General features: G+C 41.5%; 1 protein-coding gene across 2 annotated transcripts in view; it reads right to left on the bottom strand.

Annotated features, from left to right (window-relative positions):
• The window catches only part of CTNNA3 (catenin alpha 3), an 869,421-nt gene that overhangs the window by 81,253 nt on the left and 766,909 nt on the right, over positions 1-21,259 (bottom strand). For both annotated transcript variants that reach the window (XM_087702521.1, XM_087702520.1), the window contains one exon: positions 2,336-2,517. In XM_087702521.1, the coding sequence (XP_087558647.1) occupies positions 2,336-2,517 (182 nt within the window). The remainder of the gene's footprint in view (positions 1-2,335; positions 2,518-21,259) is intronic.

Here is a 21,259-nt window from a genome sequence, read left to right as displayed (position 1 = left end):
CAGTTTGGATGGTGTAAGGCAGGAGTGTCCAACCTTGACAACTTTAAACCTGGCAGACTTCAACTCCCTCCGCCAGGCTTAAAGTTGTTAAGGTGGGACACCCCTGGTATAAGGGGGATTCTCCTTGATAAGAAATCGTGCCCTCTAAGGCCCTGCTACAGCATAAAACCCACTAAAACCCATTAAAAAGTGATACAGGCAGTAGGAGAGAGGTTCCAAGATTCTGTTTGTGAAAACTTTTTAATACAAGAATCCTTTCTGGATTGCACATTTAAAGAATGTGCATGAAGATGCTATTTTAAAAGTTCCCTTTAGTGACTTTGAATATTAACAGATGAAAAAATGTTTACCGTATATACAAATGCATTGACTCAGGCTCTATCTTACACAATCTGTAACACCTTTAGGCTATTGTTTTATTTAGCTGAAATGTTTTTGCAATATACCAAAGATTTAGTATGAAAATGTTTGCAGTTTTAAGTATCCTTCCTTAAGGAGTTCAGAAGAGATGGAAAAAGGGTATTCTAGGCCATTTTGTTTTTGTTAGGGAAAAAAAAAGAGTGGGGATGCAGCCATATTTAGGACTATGTAGTTACATTTTTCTTTTACTAGAACTATTTTCAGAAAGCTGACAAATAGTTAGGAGTATCTCAGGGTAGGGTCAAAAAAGCCAAGGTGACAGGAGCTGTTTTGAGGATCAGAAATTCTGGGAATGGGGAAATCTTATAACATAGTTATGGTAGGTAGTAGTATAAGGGAAAGATAAAGGTTCCCTTCACATATATGTGCTAGTTGTTCCTGACTCTAGGGGGCGGGGCTCATCTCCGTTTCAAAGCCAAAGAGCCAACGCTGCCCGAAGACATCTCCATGGTCATGTGGCTGGCATGACTAAACACCAAAGGCGCACGGAACGCTGTTACCTTCCCACCAAAGGTGGTTCCTATTTTTCTACTTGCATTTTTACATGCTTTCGAACGGCTAAGTTAGCAGAAGCTAGGACAAGTAACGGGAGCTCACTTCGTTACGTGGCGCTAGGGATTCGAACCGCTGAACTGCCGACCTTTCTGATTGACAAACTCAGTGTCTTAGCCACTGAGTCACTGTGCCCCTATAAGTAAATCTATAAATCCTTGTAAATACAAATGTGCTGAAATGAAAGCTTCCAGAAAAGTACTATGGTACATCATTGTGTGACAGACTAAGTTCAATTTCTAGAGAGAGAATGTTTCCTTGTCACCTTTAAATGATTATTTTACTTGATAGGTGGCTGAAGAGCACTCACTGAATGCCTACAAAATAAGAACATCACATCTTTTTGAATCAATTATCAGCAACAGAAAAACAATTTTAGTAATTTCATCATCATAGTAGTCTCCTGAACCTTTTTCTGCATTTTCTCCAATCTTCTAAATAAAATTAGGGATTGATGGAGATTTACAAAAATTTCTCCCTGCATCAAAACTGGTATTTTATCAAAGAATATTTTATACAGATGATTCCAACCATTCTTTGCAGAAGTCATTACTAGCCATGTGTTAGTTCCAATATCTTATCTTTTGATAGTCTACTGTTTTATTTTAGAACCTCAGAGTTGGGAGAAGCTCTAAACAAAAACCATACCTACACAACTTATTAAAATAGCTTCAATATGCATTTCCTTCCTCTTCTGAACGTAGAAGTGTCATTTCATCCTAGAGAGCTCCATGCCTGCCACTTGCTTTCTGAACAATAATCTTCATGGTTCATTGAGAAAATCCATGGCATTTCAATTAGTGCAAAATTGGTTTGGTTTCTAAGACAGACATGGTCAAAGATCACAATGACAAGCACTAAGTGAGTAAATTCCAAGTTTTTCAGTTGTCATATAAATTATTTCTTAACCAAGGGTCTTCTTTGCCTTAAATCAATTTGTTGTGTATCCATCATAAAAGGGTCACCCAGAGTAAATAACCATAAACAAAACAGAAGGGAATCAAAAAGGACAAACAGCTCACTGTCTTTCTCCAAACCAGCATACATTTTAAAGCAAGGGTACTCAACCTTGGCAACTTTAAAACTTGTGGACTTCAATGACTGCCTGGGAAATTCTGGGTGTTTTAAAGTCCACAAGTCTTAAATTTGCCAAGGTTGGACACCCCTGCTTTAAACAATCATTGTGACACTTCAATATTTTACAGTGAACATTTCAATTTTCAGTTCTATTAGTTTTGACAAGCACTTGTCACCTATCATTATAAAACCTTTTCTCTTTTCCCTTTTGAATGTGACAATGATTCCCAGTGCTCAGAAATATATGTTTCTTTTAAATTCCTGCTTTTACCTTCTTTTAAATTACCTTGTGAAGTCTGTCATCTCCATCATAATCACACACATCCTTTTAGCAAGAACGATGATGTCATTGCTGGTGTCATCCCATATTTCAATCTCCTTATCAAGCTCACTCTTGACTTTCTTAAAATCAGCCACTTGTTCAGCTATCTTTTCTTTCTCCGCCTCTGGCAACTGAGTCATCTTTGCCTGCAAAATCAAAATAATTTGATCTGTAAAACATCTGCCTCTATCAGAGGACATCCTCCTTTTATAGATTGGAAGGGACTTTAACAAATTATTGCTGTAAATAAACTGTGACTATGATGCAGCCAGGATCTAATCCACAAATATTTGGGCCAAATTCCTATGAGGGCAAATTTTTTATTAGATGTTGACCAAACATCATAGTTTTATGCACAAATAAACCTTTCTTCCTCCACTATTTCTTTTAATTTAACAGGCTACTCAATATTACTGTAGAAAGTTAGCACCCACCTCTCTCCTAGAAAATGAAATATTTTAGGAAATATTAAAGGGCAGAATATTTCCCGCTAAAAGGGAGGAAGAAACTCATCCCTCCCCATCTTTGTCAATCGGCCATTAAGGCCTGGGCCAGAGACACATGTTTTTAGGCAGGAAACAGACTCACTCTTAATAGCCCCCACCTTTGTCAATGGACCATTTTTGCCTGAGCCAGTCTATTCTACATAACAAAGATCTACCTCGTTCAGGCAGAGCCATAATAGGAATAGAAATCCCAAAGCCCTTTCATTACAACAACACCCAGCAAGGTTCAACTAAACTTGGACTCAAAGCACAGCCTACAGAGTTGCCCCTGCATCGCCTTATGGGAGTCTGACAGCCAATCAGAATACATTTCTTGCATAGGAGTGGGAGGCCCTGGGACAGGGCCAAACAGAGGGAATAAAACCCAGGGAGTATCCACAAGACAGCCCTTTTTTCTTTTTCAACATCTTTGTGGCATGTGATCCCCCTTTTCCCCAGGACCTCCAACCATGTGGTCCTGCCCACCATTAAAACCATCTTTCCAAGTGGCTCCATGTTTCCAGTGTCTTTTTCCCCACTTGGAACTGAACCCAGATGGACATTTCTTCCAACATGATGAAAGAAGACATTTTATGCCCCACTACAACTATGTTGCTAAGTGTAGTGTTGGTCTTTATCCTTTAGCAGAGGTCTCCAAACTTGGCAATTTTAAGACTTGTGGGTTTCAGTTCCCAGAATTCTTCAGCCAGCATGGAATTGAAGTCCACAAGCCTTAAAGTTGCCAGATTTGGAGACCCTTGCCCAGCAACAAGAGAAAGCAAGTTCTATGTAAGGGGATATAGAGGAATAGACCACAACACTGGGGGAGATGGCTCTGTACAGATTTCAACTTGCTTTTATTTCATCGTAATCTGAATATTTAACTCGTGTATTGGATTAACCAAAGGCAATTTCCAGGTGCAATTGTACACATAGGGCAGTTAGACTGCTAGTAAGGGTGGTGTTCTATTCACTGCCATCTAGTGGTCATTCAGACTTTTCTTCCCCAGAGAGCTCCATTTTCTGAAATATACCTCTCTCCATATCAGGAGTGAAATCCAGCAGGTTCTGACAGGTACTGGAGAACTGGAAACAGAAACTTTGAGAACTGGTAGTGGAAATTTTGAGTAGTTTGGAGAGTCGGTAGCGGAAATTTTGAGTAGTTCAGAGAACCGGCACATGCCACCTCTGGCTGGCCCCAGAGTAGGCTGGGAATGGAGATTTTGCAGTATCCTTCCCCTGCTACACCCACCAAGCCATGCCCACATAACCGGTAGTTTTTAAAAAAAATTGAATTTCACCACTATTCCATTTTTTTGTCCACCCATTAAAATCAGCAGAGAAAAGCCCTTTTGATAATGCCCTAATTTTCAAAGTTCTATTTATCACTCCAAGTTTGAAATGTATTTTAGCATTGCAATAGAAGGAAAGAGTAGACCAGGCAGCTGAAATCCAGATCTTCAGAAGCTTTTAAGAGGGTACAGGTTTCTAATTATGTGCATGATTATTATACACATGTACAGAAATTTACTCATGTATTTAATCCATGTGATCAAAACAAGCAACCATTTTCCAAATGGCTTCTCAATGAACAATCACCATTATCATTTATTCTTAAGTCTCTATTTTCTCATGTACTGTAGGTTTCACCCATCTTTTCATGTCACTGAATAGCATAACTTATTTCTCTGAAGTGCATTTATTCAAAATGTTGTACAATTTCTCTCAAGGGCTACGTATGGTTTTTCCATGATCACCGTTCGCGGAAACCTAACATGCAACTATTACCAATCTATACATTCTTACTTTCTTGCTTTCATATCATATAATGGTATGCGGTTGTATACCACTATACATTCGAAAAACAACAATTATCAGTTCATACCTAGTGACATTTTAGCTCATAACTGAACCAAAATGTTCAGATCTATTTCAACTTTCCACTTTCTTTTAGTTTTACAGATACCAAACACCAGTGTTTTAGTTTAGTCATTTGTAAATTAATGCTCCATTCCACGTATTCCTTTTACCATTCCAGTGGCAATCTTCCATATAGTGTGTATACCATGGTGAATATCAATTAAGTCTTTAGACAATGATCTCTGCTGCCCATTTTAGTTTTGGAAAATAGAGGCTTTCTCTTATTTTGCAGACACATAGAGCTGCTGTAATGTTGTGACTAAGGTATCGAACTAGGATGGGGAAACTTCTCAGTCACACATTCTCACTTAGTGATGTTGTACCAGGTATTCTTTCTATATTCTGAGCATGTCCAAGCCCAATTATCCTAGTTCAGACACATTATGCAAAGACCCAGCTCTCTGGAAAAGCAGCTAAGGCTGAGGAAGGTGGAAGGAAAGAGAAAATGATGATGATTAGCAGCAAGGTGGATGGATTTCAATACAATGGTGATTAATGCACCATTGGAAGACTTGAATGAGAATCTAGGGATAGCAATAGTACATATATCACTTCACAGTTCTTTTACAGCCCTCTCTAAGCAGTTTACAGAGTCAGCATATTACCCCCAACAATCTCGGTCCTCATTTTAGCCACTTCGGAAGGATGGAAGGCTGAGTCAATCTTGAGCCTAGTGAGATTTGAACTGCCAAATTGCAGGCAGCCGGTAGGCAGCAGAAGTAGGCTGCAGTACTGCACTCTAACCACTGAACTTTAATGGATCGAGGGTAGAGACGACACGAGAGCCAGGGCTTCACAACAAGAACAGGTTTATTCAAAAAGAACGATGACAGCGATTCAAAAGTAACTTTTCCGCGCCCAGGTATTTATATACAGTTTTTTGAATAGGAGGACCAATGGGAGGCCTAGGAGCTTCTAGCAACTGCCCACGCAGTACCCTGGCCAATCAGGTTGGCTTGGCTGGCTAGCAACAGGCTATGCTGCGCCTCAGCCAATCAGGGCGCAGCCTAGACTGTTGCTGGCCTCCCGGTCATATGAACCACCTCAGCAAATATAGATCATGATAGAGAGAAAAAATACCTATGTGATCTCTCTTAAGTCCAAAACAACTTGATGGCATATGATCAAGCAATCAACCACCTTGGCTTGCCAGCAGAATCTGATCAGAGATGGTTTTCTATTTTCTTCACTACTGGTTTAGTAGTGGGTAGCATGCGCAGAAGATTCTTGATGACATCAGGGTGGGTGGGCGGAACTTCGTGCCACCACCACCACTGGTTTGTCTGAACTGGTGCGAACCAGCAGCATACTACCTCTGGTTCTGACTAGTTTTGGTGAACCAGTAGCGGAAATTTTGAGTAGTTCGGAGAATCGGTAAATACTACCTCTGACTGGCCTCGCCCCCATCCATTCTCTGCCTCCCGAGTCCCAGCTGATTGGGAGGGAATAGGGATTTTGCAGAAACCTTCCCTTGACACGCCCATCAAGCCACGCCCACAGAACCGGTAGTAGATTTTTTTGAATCCCACCACTGTGACTTGCCTATGCATAGCATGAGCTAAGTTTGGAGTACAACCGGGCTTTGGTTGCATTTTTGGTATAATGGGCTCTTAGGTTTGTTTTGGGCTAATTATTTTCCATGTCCTGAATTCTAGCCCTGAAATGAGGGATGTTGTAGACACATTCTTCTAAAAGCCTTTGTACTCATTTATAGAAGGAAAGTACTCCACATGGAGAGACAGAGACCGGAAGGGTGCAAAGGAAGCTGGATCCACAACTACTCCGTTCAATTGCCAAGCAAACTACCTTGAATGTGAAAACCGTTGAAGGAATAACTTATATGAAGACACATTGCGATTGTTCCCCAAGGCATGACATATGAATATCCTAGTCAGTCATTTTTAAGGTCCATGTTCAATTCTCCCTTCTAGTTATGCTTTAATTTCCAGGAATTGCCTGGAAGCTCCTTTTTAATGATCACCAACTTCTTTGCAGCTGTCAAGGATTATACCATCTGCCTTGCCAAAAGGCGATCAGAATGAATTGCTCTGAAATTGCAGTGGAACTGTTCAAAATTTTAAAATAGAAAAATGCCAATGTCTGACATGTTCAGACAGAAGATGGTAGCTTGAAGATACAAAAAATTCAGTTGTTCAGTTTACCACCCAAAAGCAAGCTCATCACAGTCTGGAACTAAAAAAGAATAAAAAACAAGTCAACATGACCTCATTCTCAGTTCTATGTTTACTAGAGATAGGGAGCAACTAGCTTTTTTTCCTAGTGGTTTTCTAAGTGCACCACAATAAATCCAATATTTGAAGGGCTGCCACAGAGAGGAGGGGGTCAAGCTATTTTCCAAAACACCTGAAAGCCAGATGAGGACTAATGGATGGAAACTGATCAATGAGAGATTCAACCTAGAAATAAAGAGAAATTTTCTGACAGTGAGAGCAATCAGCCAATGGAACAATAAACCGAAGCTTGCCTTCGGAGGTTGTGTGAGCTTCATCACTGGTGGCTTTCAAGAAGAGATTAGACTGCCATTTGCCAAAAATGGTGTAGGGTCTGCATAGGCAGAGGGTTGAGCTAGATGACCCTACAAGGTTATCCCTTCCAACTTTGTTAATCTGTTAAATCCTCTAATACAGAGGTGTCAAACTTGATTTCATTGAGGGCCGTATCAGGGTTGTGTTTGACCTTGGGAGGATGGGGTGGTGGTGGCCAGGGTAGGTATGGTCAGATCAATGTCACTCATGTCAGGGAGGGGGCTGTGGAGGCCGGAACACTCTACCAGCAAAAATGGGCCCCTGAGCTCTGTTTTCAGCTTTGACAGCCTCCCGCAACCCACTGCCAGCGAAAACAGAGCTCCGAAGGGCTGCCCATGGCCCTCCCGAGCTCCATTTTCCCTGGCAGTGGCACAGCAAGCCGGTCCTTCATTGTTTCCAGGGCAGCCCCACAGGCCAAATCTAAGCACCCCACAGGCTGAATCCAGCCACCAGGCTTTGAGTTTGACACCCCTGCTCTAATATAAGCAAAGACCTGTCCTATCAGGGATATTATTTAAAGTAGACAACAACCTCAAGAGCCTACATTCTTGAGCAAGCAAGACCTAGAACAAGTATCAGAAGACAGAGCTGGTGAGTTCAACATGCACATGGATGGTTTCCTACATTGGAAGAGGTCACCTCTGAAACTTGGCTTTCTGGGCAATGGGAGACAGTGCCCATGTCATGCTTAGTTCGCCATGCTTCTGGGTGTTCACTTTTGATAAGGATTGCCATCACTTTTAATGTTTCTAAGCACATTACAGCATTTTCCATGATAGACAATGCAGAGCAGGGGCCCATTCTAAAATAACATTAACATTGGAACAATGGCATGTCCATCCTTCTCTTCTCTTCTGTACTATTAGAATTTTCTCTTGAAGGATTGGGGACTTTCACAAGAAGACCTGGGTGTAGTTCAAAAGATAATAACTTGAGAAGGTTGAAACTCTTCCCCAAATCTCATCTCATGTCCCTTTTGAGGTTTTCTGGGAACCATGGCAAAGCTATGGCAAATCTAGACAGCATATTGAAAACAGAGACGTCACCCTGCCAATAAAAGTGTGTATAATCAAGGCTATGGTTTTGCAATGCATGGATGTGAAAGTTGGGCCATAAGAAAGGCTGAGTGCCAAAGAACTGAGGCCTTTGAACTAAGATGCTGGAGAAGACTCCTGAGAATCCCTTGGACTGCAAGGCAATCAAACTGGTCAGTCCTAGAGAAGATCAACTTTGACTGTTCTTTAGAAGGCCAGATCCTGAAGATGAAACTCAAATACTTTGGCCAGGTAATGAGAAAGTAGGAGTCACTGGAGAAGAGCCTAATGCTGGGAAAGATTGAGGGCAAAAGAAGAAGGGGATGATAGAGATTGAGGTGGCTGGATGGAGTCACCAAGTAGGCTTGAGCTTAAATGGACTCCAGAGGATGATAGAGGACAGGAAGGCCTGGAGGAATGTTGTCCATGGGGTCGCAATGGGTCGGACACGACTTCGCACCTAACAACAACAACAAGGAACCAAAAATATTTAGGTGAAGACAGAATTTAACTTATGTGCAGATGTAAGTCCAATTCTGCTGCTCTAATCTTAATAGTACTGGTAACTTTAAACATTATTATGTCCTTCATATATTTTGCAGTTTATTGTTTGTTGTATTTCTAATGTTTTCTTTTTATATCCCTTGGACTATAATAAAATATCTATCCACCTATCTCTCTGGAACTGGATGCGAATTAATATTGCAATGGGAAGCAAAAACACTCACAGTTCACCAGTGCTAGTTAAAAATACATTAAATATGCTTTCCTTGGTTAATTAGCTTATTAATTTGAACACAATTTCATTTTTATTACAAGGGATCATGTTTATAAAACGGCATATGTGCAGTTTTATATCATATATATGTGATGCTTTCTTTTTTCTTGCTACTATTTCCAATATTTGCCCATGCACATATAATACCTTGTAGGCAGAACTGTCCCAGAATTACAAGCATGATAAAAAGCAAAATTGTGATGGAAAGCCTAACAAATTTTAGGAACATAGAGGGAACAGCAGTACAATTATAGACAGAAATAGGACCCTTGCAGAAGAGATTTTTGCAGAAGAGTCCAGGAGAGATGAAAAGCATGAGACAGAAATTCAAAATAAGTCAACCCTAATTACACAAAATTTTGTAAGAGAATCACTTTGGCAGGGTTTCAAAACATTATTTTATCCTACCAGCAATACAAATCTTTCTAGAAATCCGAAGCACTCTTGTTCCATGAGCTTGCCATTAGAACTTGACATTAATCTTGAAAAACCCCTGGCATCAGAGGGGCATCAGTTCCAGCATTCTGGACATAGACATGGCTTCTGATCCCCAAAGTTCCCCACTGTTGGTAAGGCAAGTGGCAAATGCCAGCAGATAGAGTTAGAGGTCACGGGTTTGCACAGTGCCATGATTTATGTCCTTCAAGATCAGCCAGGTCAACTCCAGGCACAGCAAGAGTTCCAGGAACTCTCTTCAATGTTGTGAAATATAGTACAACTAGCTGATAACCTGCCACTTCCTGGGTATTTATTTATCGCAACCAGTGGTGGGTTTCAATTTATTTTACTACCGGTTCGCTCGCGTGACAGGCGGGTGGGTGGAGCCTCCCGCTGCCACCACTACCAGTTCCTCCAATCCAGGGAGAACCGGCAGAAACCCACTCTGATCCCAACCCTCCTTCCATGAACGTCTGCAATGTGCTCTACATGGGGCTGCCCTTGAAGAGCATCCGGCGACTTCAGCTAGTCCAGAACGCGGCCGCGCGAGTGATCATGGGCGCACCACGGTTCGCCCATATAACACCAATCCTCCGTGAGCTGCGCTGGCTACCTGTTGATCGTCGGGTGCACTTCAAGGTCTTACTTACCACCTATAAAGCGCTCCATGGTAGTGGATCTGACTATTTGAGAGACCGCCTCCTGCCAATCACCTCCCTGCGTCCCATCAGATCGCACAGAGTAGGCCTCCTCCGAATTCCATCCGCCAGTCAGTGCCGACTGGCGACTACGCGGAGGAGAGCCTTCTCAGTTGCTGCTCCGACATTATGGAACAACCTCCCCGTGGAGATCCGTACCCTCACCACAGTCCAGGCCTTCCGCACAGCCCTTAAGAACTGGCTATCCCGTCAGGCCTGGGGATAGGATTACTCTCACCCCGCCCGAATGTTGAGTGAATGTTGTGTTTTTATGATCAATTTTCTTTTAATCACGATTTTTTTCTTTTTAAGTCTTGTCTTGCACTCCCTTCCCTTCACTGTTGTAAGCCGCCCTGAGTCCCCTCAGGGAAAAGGGCGGCATATAAATTTCCAATAAAATCCTAAAAAAAAAAATCCTAAATCCTAAAACGTCGCCACAATTTCTAATGTTGGATTTTCCCCCTTACCAGAGGGAGCCCCCTTGTGGAGTACTGTGAAGCCGTTACCATGGCAATTCCACAGCGCTGTACAATAGAAGCCATTTTAAGGCAGTATGGTAGAAGCCGTTTTAACACACAACAGAACACATACCCCGAGGGTGTTAGGCGTGTCTTACCTCCACAGTATTTGTTTCCAGAGGGTAAATAATCTGTGTATCAAGTTTGGCTGAAATTGCTTGAGGCATTCCAGAGTTATACAGGAACATTCACAGACACACACATCCATTTATAGATAGATAAGATAAGATAAGATAAGATAAGATAAGATAAGATAAGATAAGATAAGATAAGATAAGATAAGATAAGATAGATAGACAGACAGACAGACAGACAGACAGACAGACAGACAGATAACCGAATCTTAAAACCTGTCCAAGTTTCTCTCTGCCCCACTTTACAAACAAATAAAATTAAGGTGAGGTGTTTCTTTCTCATGTTTCCATCTATTTAGGGTGTGCGTAATCTTTTCTGCAATGCTTGCTCAATCCACCTCTTTAATGGCTTGCCTTCCAATTCTCACACCACAATCCTTCAGATCCTGACAAAGAAATTGTTAGATGTGGCAGCAGACATATAAGTGAAAGAGTCATTCACCTTAATTACTCTTGTAATTACTTAATTACTCTACATATAAGCTGCATTGGGCTATTATTTTGATAGGCTTTCAGCACTATAAGGTATGCAAAGGCTGGCACAATTAGAGGGATAAAGATGTATCAGCATCATTGGGGCAATTTGGCAACTCACTCACTTGTGGTTTGAAAATTACCAATTCGGTCTGAAAAAATGTCTAGTTACCTATGTGTGGCTGTCTATCCTTCCTCCATGATGCATGTGCCAAGCAGATAGGTTAGGGCAGGGGTCAGCAACCCGTGACTCTGGAGCCGCATGTGGCTCTTTCATCCCTCTGCTGCAGCTCCCTGTCGCTCAAAATATGTGTCACAAGCGGGACACCTGCCAGCATGTGATTTATTGAGCTTTTCGACCCCCAGTAGGCCAACCATGGATAAATCCAAGAAAAGAAAAGTTTCAGAAGAAAGCAGAAGCTTTAATTCAAATACATGTGCTAGTTTAGTGGGTGCTCAGGAAATAGTCAGGCACGGGAAGGGTTTTGTGGCTCCCAGTGTTTTTTTTTCTGTGGGAAATGGGTCTAAATGGCCCTCTGAGTGTTTAAGGTTGCCGACCCCTGGGTAAGGGATTTGCATCCTATTCATATATCACTGGAGTGTTGATGTTTACAACCTTCATTGACACCAGTTGCTTTATATGATCAACAATTGGCCAACTTGTTCCAACAGAAATTTTGAAAGCTTCCTCTTGTCTCCCAGTCCTGATTAAGGTCATAAAAAATCAGTTCAGGATTATCAAGTAGCCCAAAAAGAAGAATTCTTCCTCATCACAATCTTACCTTGATTCTTTTTAGATTGTTGCTGTCTAGATTCATAATTTATCAAAATTTCAAGAGCAACCTCTGCAAACACACAGACACACAACATTTGCGGCTTCTAGCACAAGTACACAGCCTGCATCCCTATTAATATATGTGTTCTCCTCTCTTAACAACCAAGTCTTTGGCATAACATCCAAACTCCTGCTCCTAAGTTGCCATCAAATAGTAATTCTGAAAACAATGGAAGAGGAAAATACTAAATATTTGGAATGTAATCATATTGCTGTCAGCAGCAGTGATCATAAGACTCTCAGAAGTCCAACTCAAAATTAGAGGTTTTAACAGTGCTTTATTTAATCTTGATGTAAAATGATGTCAAATATTTTTATCTTGGTCCCTTCTGCTTCATTCTTCTACTCTTATCCCCATTTTAGAAGGCCAAGGATTGTCTATCCTTGCAATTGTGAGAAAAGTGTGAGTGTGAAGGCATACTTGGTTGCCCCCTCTGTTTATGGCATGCTCTAGCCCATCTGGGTATGGGTCCAGCAGAAGCTATGATGGCATCATGTTTGTCATGATGTCATTTCAAAGATTATGAATGTTCTTGTCAGGCACAAACAACCAGAGCCATTCGTAAATAGCTGAAGCAAGCAACTTTATTGCATGGAAGCAGAGGTGGTATTCTACCAGTTCGGACCAGTTCACCCAAAACAGTAGCGGAAATCACAGGTGGCCCCGCTCACCCGCCCCGGCTCTACGGCATCCCATTTAGGCAATTTCCCCCCAAAAGCACATGCATGGAAGGCTCACATTTGTGAACGGGTAGGGAAGGTAAGTGTATACCACCCCTGCATGGAAGCAAGCAATTTTAAAGAATATTTATAGCTCAGGGATGAAATGAGGGGTCCTTGATGTTCTCTGAGCTTGCATGTTTTCTTGCAGATGTTTCATTACTCAAACTAGGTAACATCATCAGGGAGTGAATTTTGCTGTCAGATCATATTCTAGTGCCGGGATGGCGAACCTGTGGCACGTGGAGCCATTTATTAGGGCACGCCAGGTGTTGCCCTGTCAGCCTTTTTTTGAGGCCATTTTTCGCCCTCCCCAGGCTCCAGAGGCTTTCTGGAGCCTGGGGAGGGCGAAAACAGCCTCCCCCCCCCCAAAGGCCCTCCGGAGGCTCAGGGGCTTCTCTGAAGCTTCCGGAGCGCAACAAACCGGCCCTAAGGGCAAACCAAAAGTTGCGGAACAGAGTTCCGATTTGCTCGTAGGGCCGGTTTTAGCCCTCCAGAGCCTTCAGAGGCCTTCCGGAGGCTTCCCTGAAGGCTCTGGAGGGCAAAAAACGATGCTACGAGCAAACTGGAAGTCACTTCCGGTTTATCTGTAGGGCTGTTTTTAGTCCTCCGGAGCCTTCAGGTTGGTTTGCTCGTAGGGTTGTTTTTTGCCCTCCGGAGATTTTAGGGAAGCTCCTGAAGCCTTCAGAGGACCTCCCGGGTGGGGGGGAGGCTGTTTTCACTCTTCCCAGGCACCTATAAAGCCTTTGGAGCCCGAAGAGGGTGAAAAAAGCATGCAAAAAATGGGAGGAGAGCTGGTTATGCATGCATATGTGCTGGGGTCGCACATTGCATTATGGGTGTGACACGCCCACAAACGACCACCCCCCCTGCGCTCCCCTGCTTTTGGCACGTGAACCATCGCTCTTCTACTGGCTTGCCCTGTCACTTTCAAAGGTCTTAGAGATTTCTTGGTTGGGCTGTTTACTGTTGGCTTCTTTGGAAGTTTCTTGATTGGGGCATTGTTTACTTGATTGGTGGTCTGATGTTAATCTTGGAGTTCATCTATGCCAGGGGTTGGCAACCTTGAACACTCAAAGAGCCATTTGGACCCGTTTCCCACAGAAAAGAAAACACTGGGAGCCACAAAACCCTTCCCGTGCCTATTTCCTGAGCGCCCACAAAACTAGCATATGTATTTGAATTAAAAATTGTGTTTTCTTCTGAAACTCTTCTTTTCTTAGATTTATCCATGATTGGCCTACTGGAGGTCGAAAAGCTCAATAAATTGTGTGCTGGTGGGTGTTGCACATTGGCGGTTGTGACACATATTTTGAGTGACAGGGAGCCACAGCAGAGGGATGAAAGGGCCACATGCGGCTCCAGAGCTGCAGGTTGCTGTCTCCTGATCTCTGGGTGCTGATTGCTGGTGGAGAGATGCTGGAATCTTTTTATTCCCTTTTTGCTGGTTGATTGTCTCTTTTGCATAGTCTATATATGTCATTAATGTCTAGCAACTTTATTGTTCTTCATTGTACAGAAATCTCTTCAGACTGTTCGCCTTCCTCTGGAAACAACCAGATAAACCTTCATGGATCTTGGGAGTGCACAAGCTTATGCTTTTTGCAGTTGCACAATGACTCTAAACCAGGGGTCAGCAACCTGCAGCTCTGGAGCCACATGTGGCTCTTTCATCCCTCTGCTGTGGCTCCACAATTGATAGGGCTTTTGGTTAGGACAGGTAGAGGAAAAAAGATGCCGCACTAGGAGGAAACTCTATAGTGGGGGAATGGGACTTCCGGTCAGCTCCAGAATTGAACGGGAGGCTTCCGATTAGGACCTTTTGACTCTTTAAGCGTTTAAGGTTGATGACTTTTCAGCATTTAAGGTTGCCGACCCCTGCTCTAAGCTAAGCCCCCCCCTCCAATCTAGTTGGCAGTTTCCCAACTATTATATTCACATTAATTGCATGATATGATGTGAGTGACTTTATTTGCTACCTCTGGCAACCCTTCAGATGTTCATATTTACAAAAGCCAATATCTATTTGTCAAATCTATGAACCTGATATACCCTGTTAATGGAAAGTGGCCTCATTTAATATCATTTACATCCTAAGTAACCTTTCCAATTCTTTATTAATAAGGGAAACTTTTTATATCTGAAAAGAATAAAGTGCAAAAATAGGGCTGCTGAAAACCACTGTCTTTTCTTATTGCACATTTTATTCCTCCATGAGGGTAGTTTATGTGAATGAAAAGGTAAATGCAGGTAATTTTCCAATGAATTCTGAATACCTACTATATGTATGATAGATTAATTATTTAAAAACATGCAAATTGTGGAGTATAATATAATTTCTGCTTTAGAATTCAAATTAGCTTTAGGCAAGTATGCTAAATATATTGCAAAACATGTGCTATACATTGGGGGCATTTAAAAGGTCCATGACCTTTCTTTGTTCTACAATTACTGAACTGTACATTTAAAACCTAACAAGAAACACAGTTAGAAGCAGCTTTCTTCAGGGCATTCATTCATTCTCACCTACGTAATAGTACTGGGCCTTCTTGCTCATAAATCATACATGATAATCAGACTCAGGAACTGACTCAGTGGTAATCTTCCCTGATCTCTAAGTCAGAGGTACAAAGAATTTTCAACATAAAAGGGATAATGTGATGACTATTTTTCATAGGAAAAAAAAGTCTTGAGAATGTTTTCATTTGACTGGTTTAAATTTCAGCTAAAAATAATTTTCTAACCTCATATTGTTTTTTTGTTTTTGTTTTTTGGTCTTTGTGTACTATAGGAAGTTAGTACCCGCCCCTCTTCTAGGAAAATAAGATATTTTAGGAAATATTAAAAAGGACAGAATATTTCCTCTAAAAGGCAGGCAGAAACTTACCCCCCCCCCTTTGTCTATGGACCATTAAGGCCTGAGCCAGTCTAGTCTACATAACAAAGATCTACCTCCTTCAGGCAGAGCCATAGTAGGAATTGCCCAAAAGCCTTTTCATTTCATCATCACCCAACAAGAGTCAATCAAGGTTGGGACTCAGGACAGCCTACAGAGTTGACCCTGCATGGCCCCATGGGAGTCTGACAACCAATTAGAACACAAACTCAAATTAAAAAGCCCAAAGAGGGCATAAAACCCAGGCACTCTCAGCATCTCTGCCCTTTTCCCCCAGAACCTCAAATCATGTGGTCCTGTCCATCATCTATAAATCTTCTTTCCAAGAATAAATAAACCTTCTTTCCTTCTTCCATGAATCCAGTGTCTTTCCCCCCACTTGGAACTGAACCCAGATGGACATTTCTTCCAACAGTACTTTAGTAATGAAAATATGTTACAAAATTCTGTAGCTAAAATGGATTGACCAGTCAGTTTACTGGTCCCAAAATAATGTTGCATTTGTCATGAATCCGTTCCATCCCATTACTGCAATTTCTTTCAAAGATTTGCAATCCACATAAAATTATTTTTTTATCATTTCCAAAGTTTAAGACAAAATTTTTCAATGTTTTCTAACATGTTCATATAGGTACAGAATGGAAAATGTGTACAAATTAGATCTCTTCAGTTAAAATGTAGACTAAATTAAATTTTTCTTTCATTCCAAGCTGCAAGTTATGGTTTCCCCTAACTAAAATTTTTTGACCACTGTTTCAGCAGCTTGGACGTAACATAGAATGCTATCCAACTTTTGCTCAGTTGTTTTCTGATCTGCAGTAATTTCTATTCAGATGAGCGACTTTCCTGTAATGGTGAAATTTAACCTGGATCCTTAGCATGCAATGAGAGCACATTTGGCATAGTGATTTAATACATCCAGCTATAAAGTAGCAAAACAAAAGTTCTAGTCCCTCCTTAAGCACAAAGTTGGCTGTATAGGTTTCCAAGTAAAATCCAAAATGTCATTATCGATTCTAGAAAATCTGTACAATGCACTCAAATCCATATACAATGTACATGTATATTTTTCAGATTCAAAACAGCGTCCAGATGGAAATGGATGCTTACCTATTTCTACCTGCTATATAATAATGACAGAATTTTCTACACAGAAACCTGTGCAGAATCTATGGCCGTGATGGCGAGCCTATGACACACGTGCCACAGGTAGCATGGGGAGCCATTTCTTAGGGCACGCGAGGGGTTGCCCTGTCAGCTCCAGCATATGCGCGCTGGCTGGCTGATTTCAGTCTTCATTTTCATCCATTTTTCGCCCCCATTCGGGAACAGACTTCCAGTTTGCACATTGGGCTGTTTTTCGCCCTCTGTAGACTTCAGGGAAGCCTCCTGAAGCCTCCAGAGGGAGAAAAATGTCCCAACATGGAAAACAGGCCATTTCCAGCCTCCAAAGGGCCTCCGGGTGTGTGTGGGGGGGGAGAGACTGTTTTCGCCCACTCCAAGCTCCTAGAAAGCCTCTGGAGGGCAAAAAAATGGACCTACCAGGCCCACGGGAAGTCGGAAAACGGGCCATTTCTGACCTCTGGAGGGCCTCCGGGGGGGAGGCCATTTTTGCCCTCCCCAGGCTCCAAGAAAGCCATGCATGGGGCAGTGGGGGGGGTCATGTGCACATGCACAGGGGCAGTTAGGGGGGCATTAAGTTATGGGGTGGGCACACGATAGTGCACACGCTCATGATTTTGGCACCCAAGGTGAAAAAGATTCACTATCACTGATCTATAGGCTAATCTATTACTAGGATTCTGTCCTCTGAGACCCACAGAATCAGTACTGATGCACATTTCTGATTCATCCTTAGATCTTATGGTCAGCTGGTCTTTGGCTATGTCAAGGTTGCTTCAAATACTGAAGTGCAGTGGTTAAGGGGAGCATCTAAATCTTTATTTTTAAAATGAAGTGATGAAGATGAAGAAAAATAGCCAAAGGGTAAAAAAAAAAAAATCCCTATGGATTGGCTCCAAAGATACTAGGCAAATTGTTTTGGAAAGAAATCAAGATTCTGGAGATGCCAGTGGCATTTAAACCAGCTGTTAAAATTCAAGGACAAATGGAGTATTTGAGGATACAATTATTATGATGTTCATTAGGGAGGTAGAAGGAGAAGCAGAAACAACTATGAAATTATCCGTACATCTTTTGCTAAATAATTAATTGAATAAAGAATTCACTGCAAAAACAGTCTAAGTTTTATAAGAAGCCTGCCTGTGAATTTTACCTATATCTCCATGTATGGCAGATCAAGTCTGAATGAAGGACAAGAAAAATCTTGAAATACTATTTTATTTAGCACTGTTTTCTTCCTCTTTTGATCCACACATCTGCTTCCTCATTCAGCTTAGGAATTTCAATTCTGTTCTTGAATTTTAGACACATTGTTTAGTTTGTATACTAATAGACTCAAGTAGTATGAGCTTAATGAAATCCAGTTAATCTTTGCTCCTTATGCTTTCAAAGCATGTAACTGAATGTACAGAATCTGATATTTCATAATATTTAATGTTATTATTACTGTATTGTTTTAACAAACTCTAAATGTTTGTATGGTTTTAAGCAGGGACAGGGGGTTGGACTAGAACACCTCCAAGGTTCCTTCCAATTTAGTTATTCTATAATTCTGTAATTATTATATACTTCTTTAAAATTTAAAAAAAAAACATATGGTCATTGCAATGATAATATGCTTAATCATGGTTTGTTGAAGAAATCACATTGGATGGGTTCCTACTAACTAAGCCATAAAAAAGAAACTACATAATTACTTAAGGAGAAACTTCCTAATAGTGAGGACAATTAATCAGTGGAACAGCTTGTCTTCAGAAATCGTGGGCATTCCATCACTGGATGGTTTTAAGAAGAGTCTAGACAGTCACTTATCTAAAATGGTATAGATTCTCCTGTTTGAGCAGGGGGCTGGATGAGAAGACCTCCAAGGTCCCTTCCAGTTCATTCAATTCTATTCTCTTAGCCTGAACCCAGTTTACAAAGAGAAAACCTTAATGGCCTGTTAGGAAACAACTGCAGGACATGTTTTATTTATTTTTATTCTTAATATTATTGAAATTTAGACTTGGTTTTTCTTCATGAAGAAAATCATCTAGATTTTCAGGATAATACGATTTCAAGTGAAATAAATCTCTCAAAGAAAGTTATTGTGCAAAGTATACACCATTCTTTCATCTATATTTGCTAAAATTTAAAGAAGCAGTATAATGTATTTTGAGGAAATCCTATTTGTCTTACCCTTCAAATGCAGTAATGTAAGGCATAATTTAGCCTCCCAAGGGGAGTGGCTGTATTTTAATTGCCAGCTATTTTCTTTACTCATCCTTATGGGAAACAATAATTTCACACAGTATGTTTTCAGGGTGGATGGATTCCAAATGCAATTAAACTCTTCGGCTTTCAGTGCAGTTTCTTTTTGCTGTCTTCTGTTAAGCATATCTGGACAGTGACACCACACATGAATTATCTGTGCAGAGTTTGCACAAGATCTGCTGACACGCTTTGATTACCAGTTGGCAGAATGACATGGGGAGAAGGCTAATTCACATGGGCAGAAGAAGTGTTGCTCCTCCAGGTGGATTGTAAGAAACAGCTGCTGGTCAAGGTACCCTTCTGCGTCATGGTTTAGTGGCTTTCCAAAATAGTGGCCAAAATAATGATGAGTTCCCAGCCCCACTTGAATTGCTGTGATTGTTGTGTAGCTTTTAATCTGTTTTTTGTATCTTGTCTTTGTCTTGTTTGTTTTTTGTATCTCTCCCTTCCCCATTTGTTTGTTAGCCACCCTGAGTCCCTCGGGAATAGGGCGGCATACAAGTATAATAAACATACATACATACAACATAAATTCATTCTGATGATTGCAATAATGGCTATAAGAGAGGTGAACTCACCTGCCACAGAGGCATTTCTTCCATACTAGTGACACAAGTTGGCTAAACATTGGATCTAGCCAGAGGGCTGCTGAAGAGATGCTAGTTGGCCAGTGGTGAGATGCTGCCGGTTTAACAACTGGTTCGGTGAGCGTGCATACGCGCCTAAACCGCTTGTGCACAGTGCTGAAAATGGAGCATTTAGAAACTCAGCTGCTTACCTTCCAAGTCAGCAACAGTAAGTAGAAAAGCGAGGGGGGGAATCAGCTGTGCCACACGATTGAGATGAGCTAGAAAGCAGGAAATAAAGGGCAGGATAGGGCAGGGGCGGGTGGGCAGAGCCAACTGATCGTCAGAGATACCGGTTCGCCCGAACCAGTCCAAACCGGCTAAATACCACCTCTGCAGTGGCCATTAGGCCTGCCGGAACAGCCAGGTCTTGACGGCTTTGCGGAAAGCCAGAAGGGTGGTGAGGGTCCGAATCTCCATGGAGAGATCGTTCCAGAGGGCCGGAGCAGCCACAGAGAAGCATTTACAAGTGTTATCTACCACAATGAAAGATTAAGCTTGTTGCTTTGCTCACAACCTCTTCCTATAGATTACGCTAAAGAAGGATTGGATTTTTTTGGAATTATGTGAAAAAATATGTTTGTTTCTAATCCCCCTTCCCTTGCTGGAGAATGTTAATTTCCTCTTTCCTTGGTAATTATTCAGGGAAATATCCCTCTCCTTTGGCCCTTCCCCAAAGAAGATAGCTTTGGGATTAGCCTTCTATTCTTCTTCCCTTATCCCATCTTTCTCTTATGAGTGAAATGGTATTTCCTGCCTCCTCTTTCTAATCTGGTGAAATAGTTGGAAAATAGTTTGCATTACTGTCCCCCAAATTGAAATATTCCCAATTCCTAGTTGCAATGTATGGCTGTGAAAGTTGAACCATAAGAAAGACTGAGCACGAAAGAATTGAGGCCTTTGAACTATGGTGCTGGAGAAGACTCCTGCGAGTCCCTTGGACTGCAAGGTGATCAAACCGGTCAGTCCTAGAGGAAATCAAAACTGACTGCTCTTTACAGGTGAAACTTGAAAAATTAGAATATCGTGCAAAAGTTCATTTATTTCAGTAATACAACTTAAAAGGTTAAACTTAATATATGAGATAGACTCATTACATGCAAAGCAAGATAGTTCCAGCCGTGATTTGTCATAATTGTGATGGTTATGGCTTACAGCTCATGAAAACCCCAAATCCACAATCTCAGAAAATTAGAATATTGTGAAAAGGTGCAATATTCTAGGCTCAAAGTGTCCCACTCTAATTAGCTAATTAAGCCATAACACCTGTAAAGCGTTCCTGAGCCTTTAAATGGCCTCTCAGTCGGATTCAGTAGGAATCACAATCATGGGAAAAACTGCTGACCTGACAGTTGTGCAGAAAACCATAATTGACACCCTCCATAAGGAGGGAAAGCCTCAAAAGGTAATT

Source organism: Thamnophis sirtalis, unplaced genomic scaffold, assembly GCF_051295495.1.
Source record: "Thamnophis sirtalis isolate CommonGarterSnake01/CBP01778 unplaced genomic scaffold, rThaSir2_p1.2 scaffold_15, whole genome shotgun sequence".
Lineage (NCBI taxonomy): Eukaryota > Metazoa > Chordata > Lepidosauria > Squamata > Natricidae > Thamnophis > Thamnophis sirtalis.
Note: the sequence above shows the minus strand (reverse complement) of the source record. Positions and strands in the feature narration are given on the sequence as shown.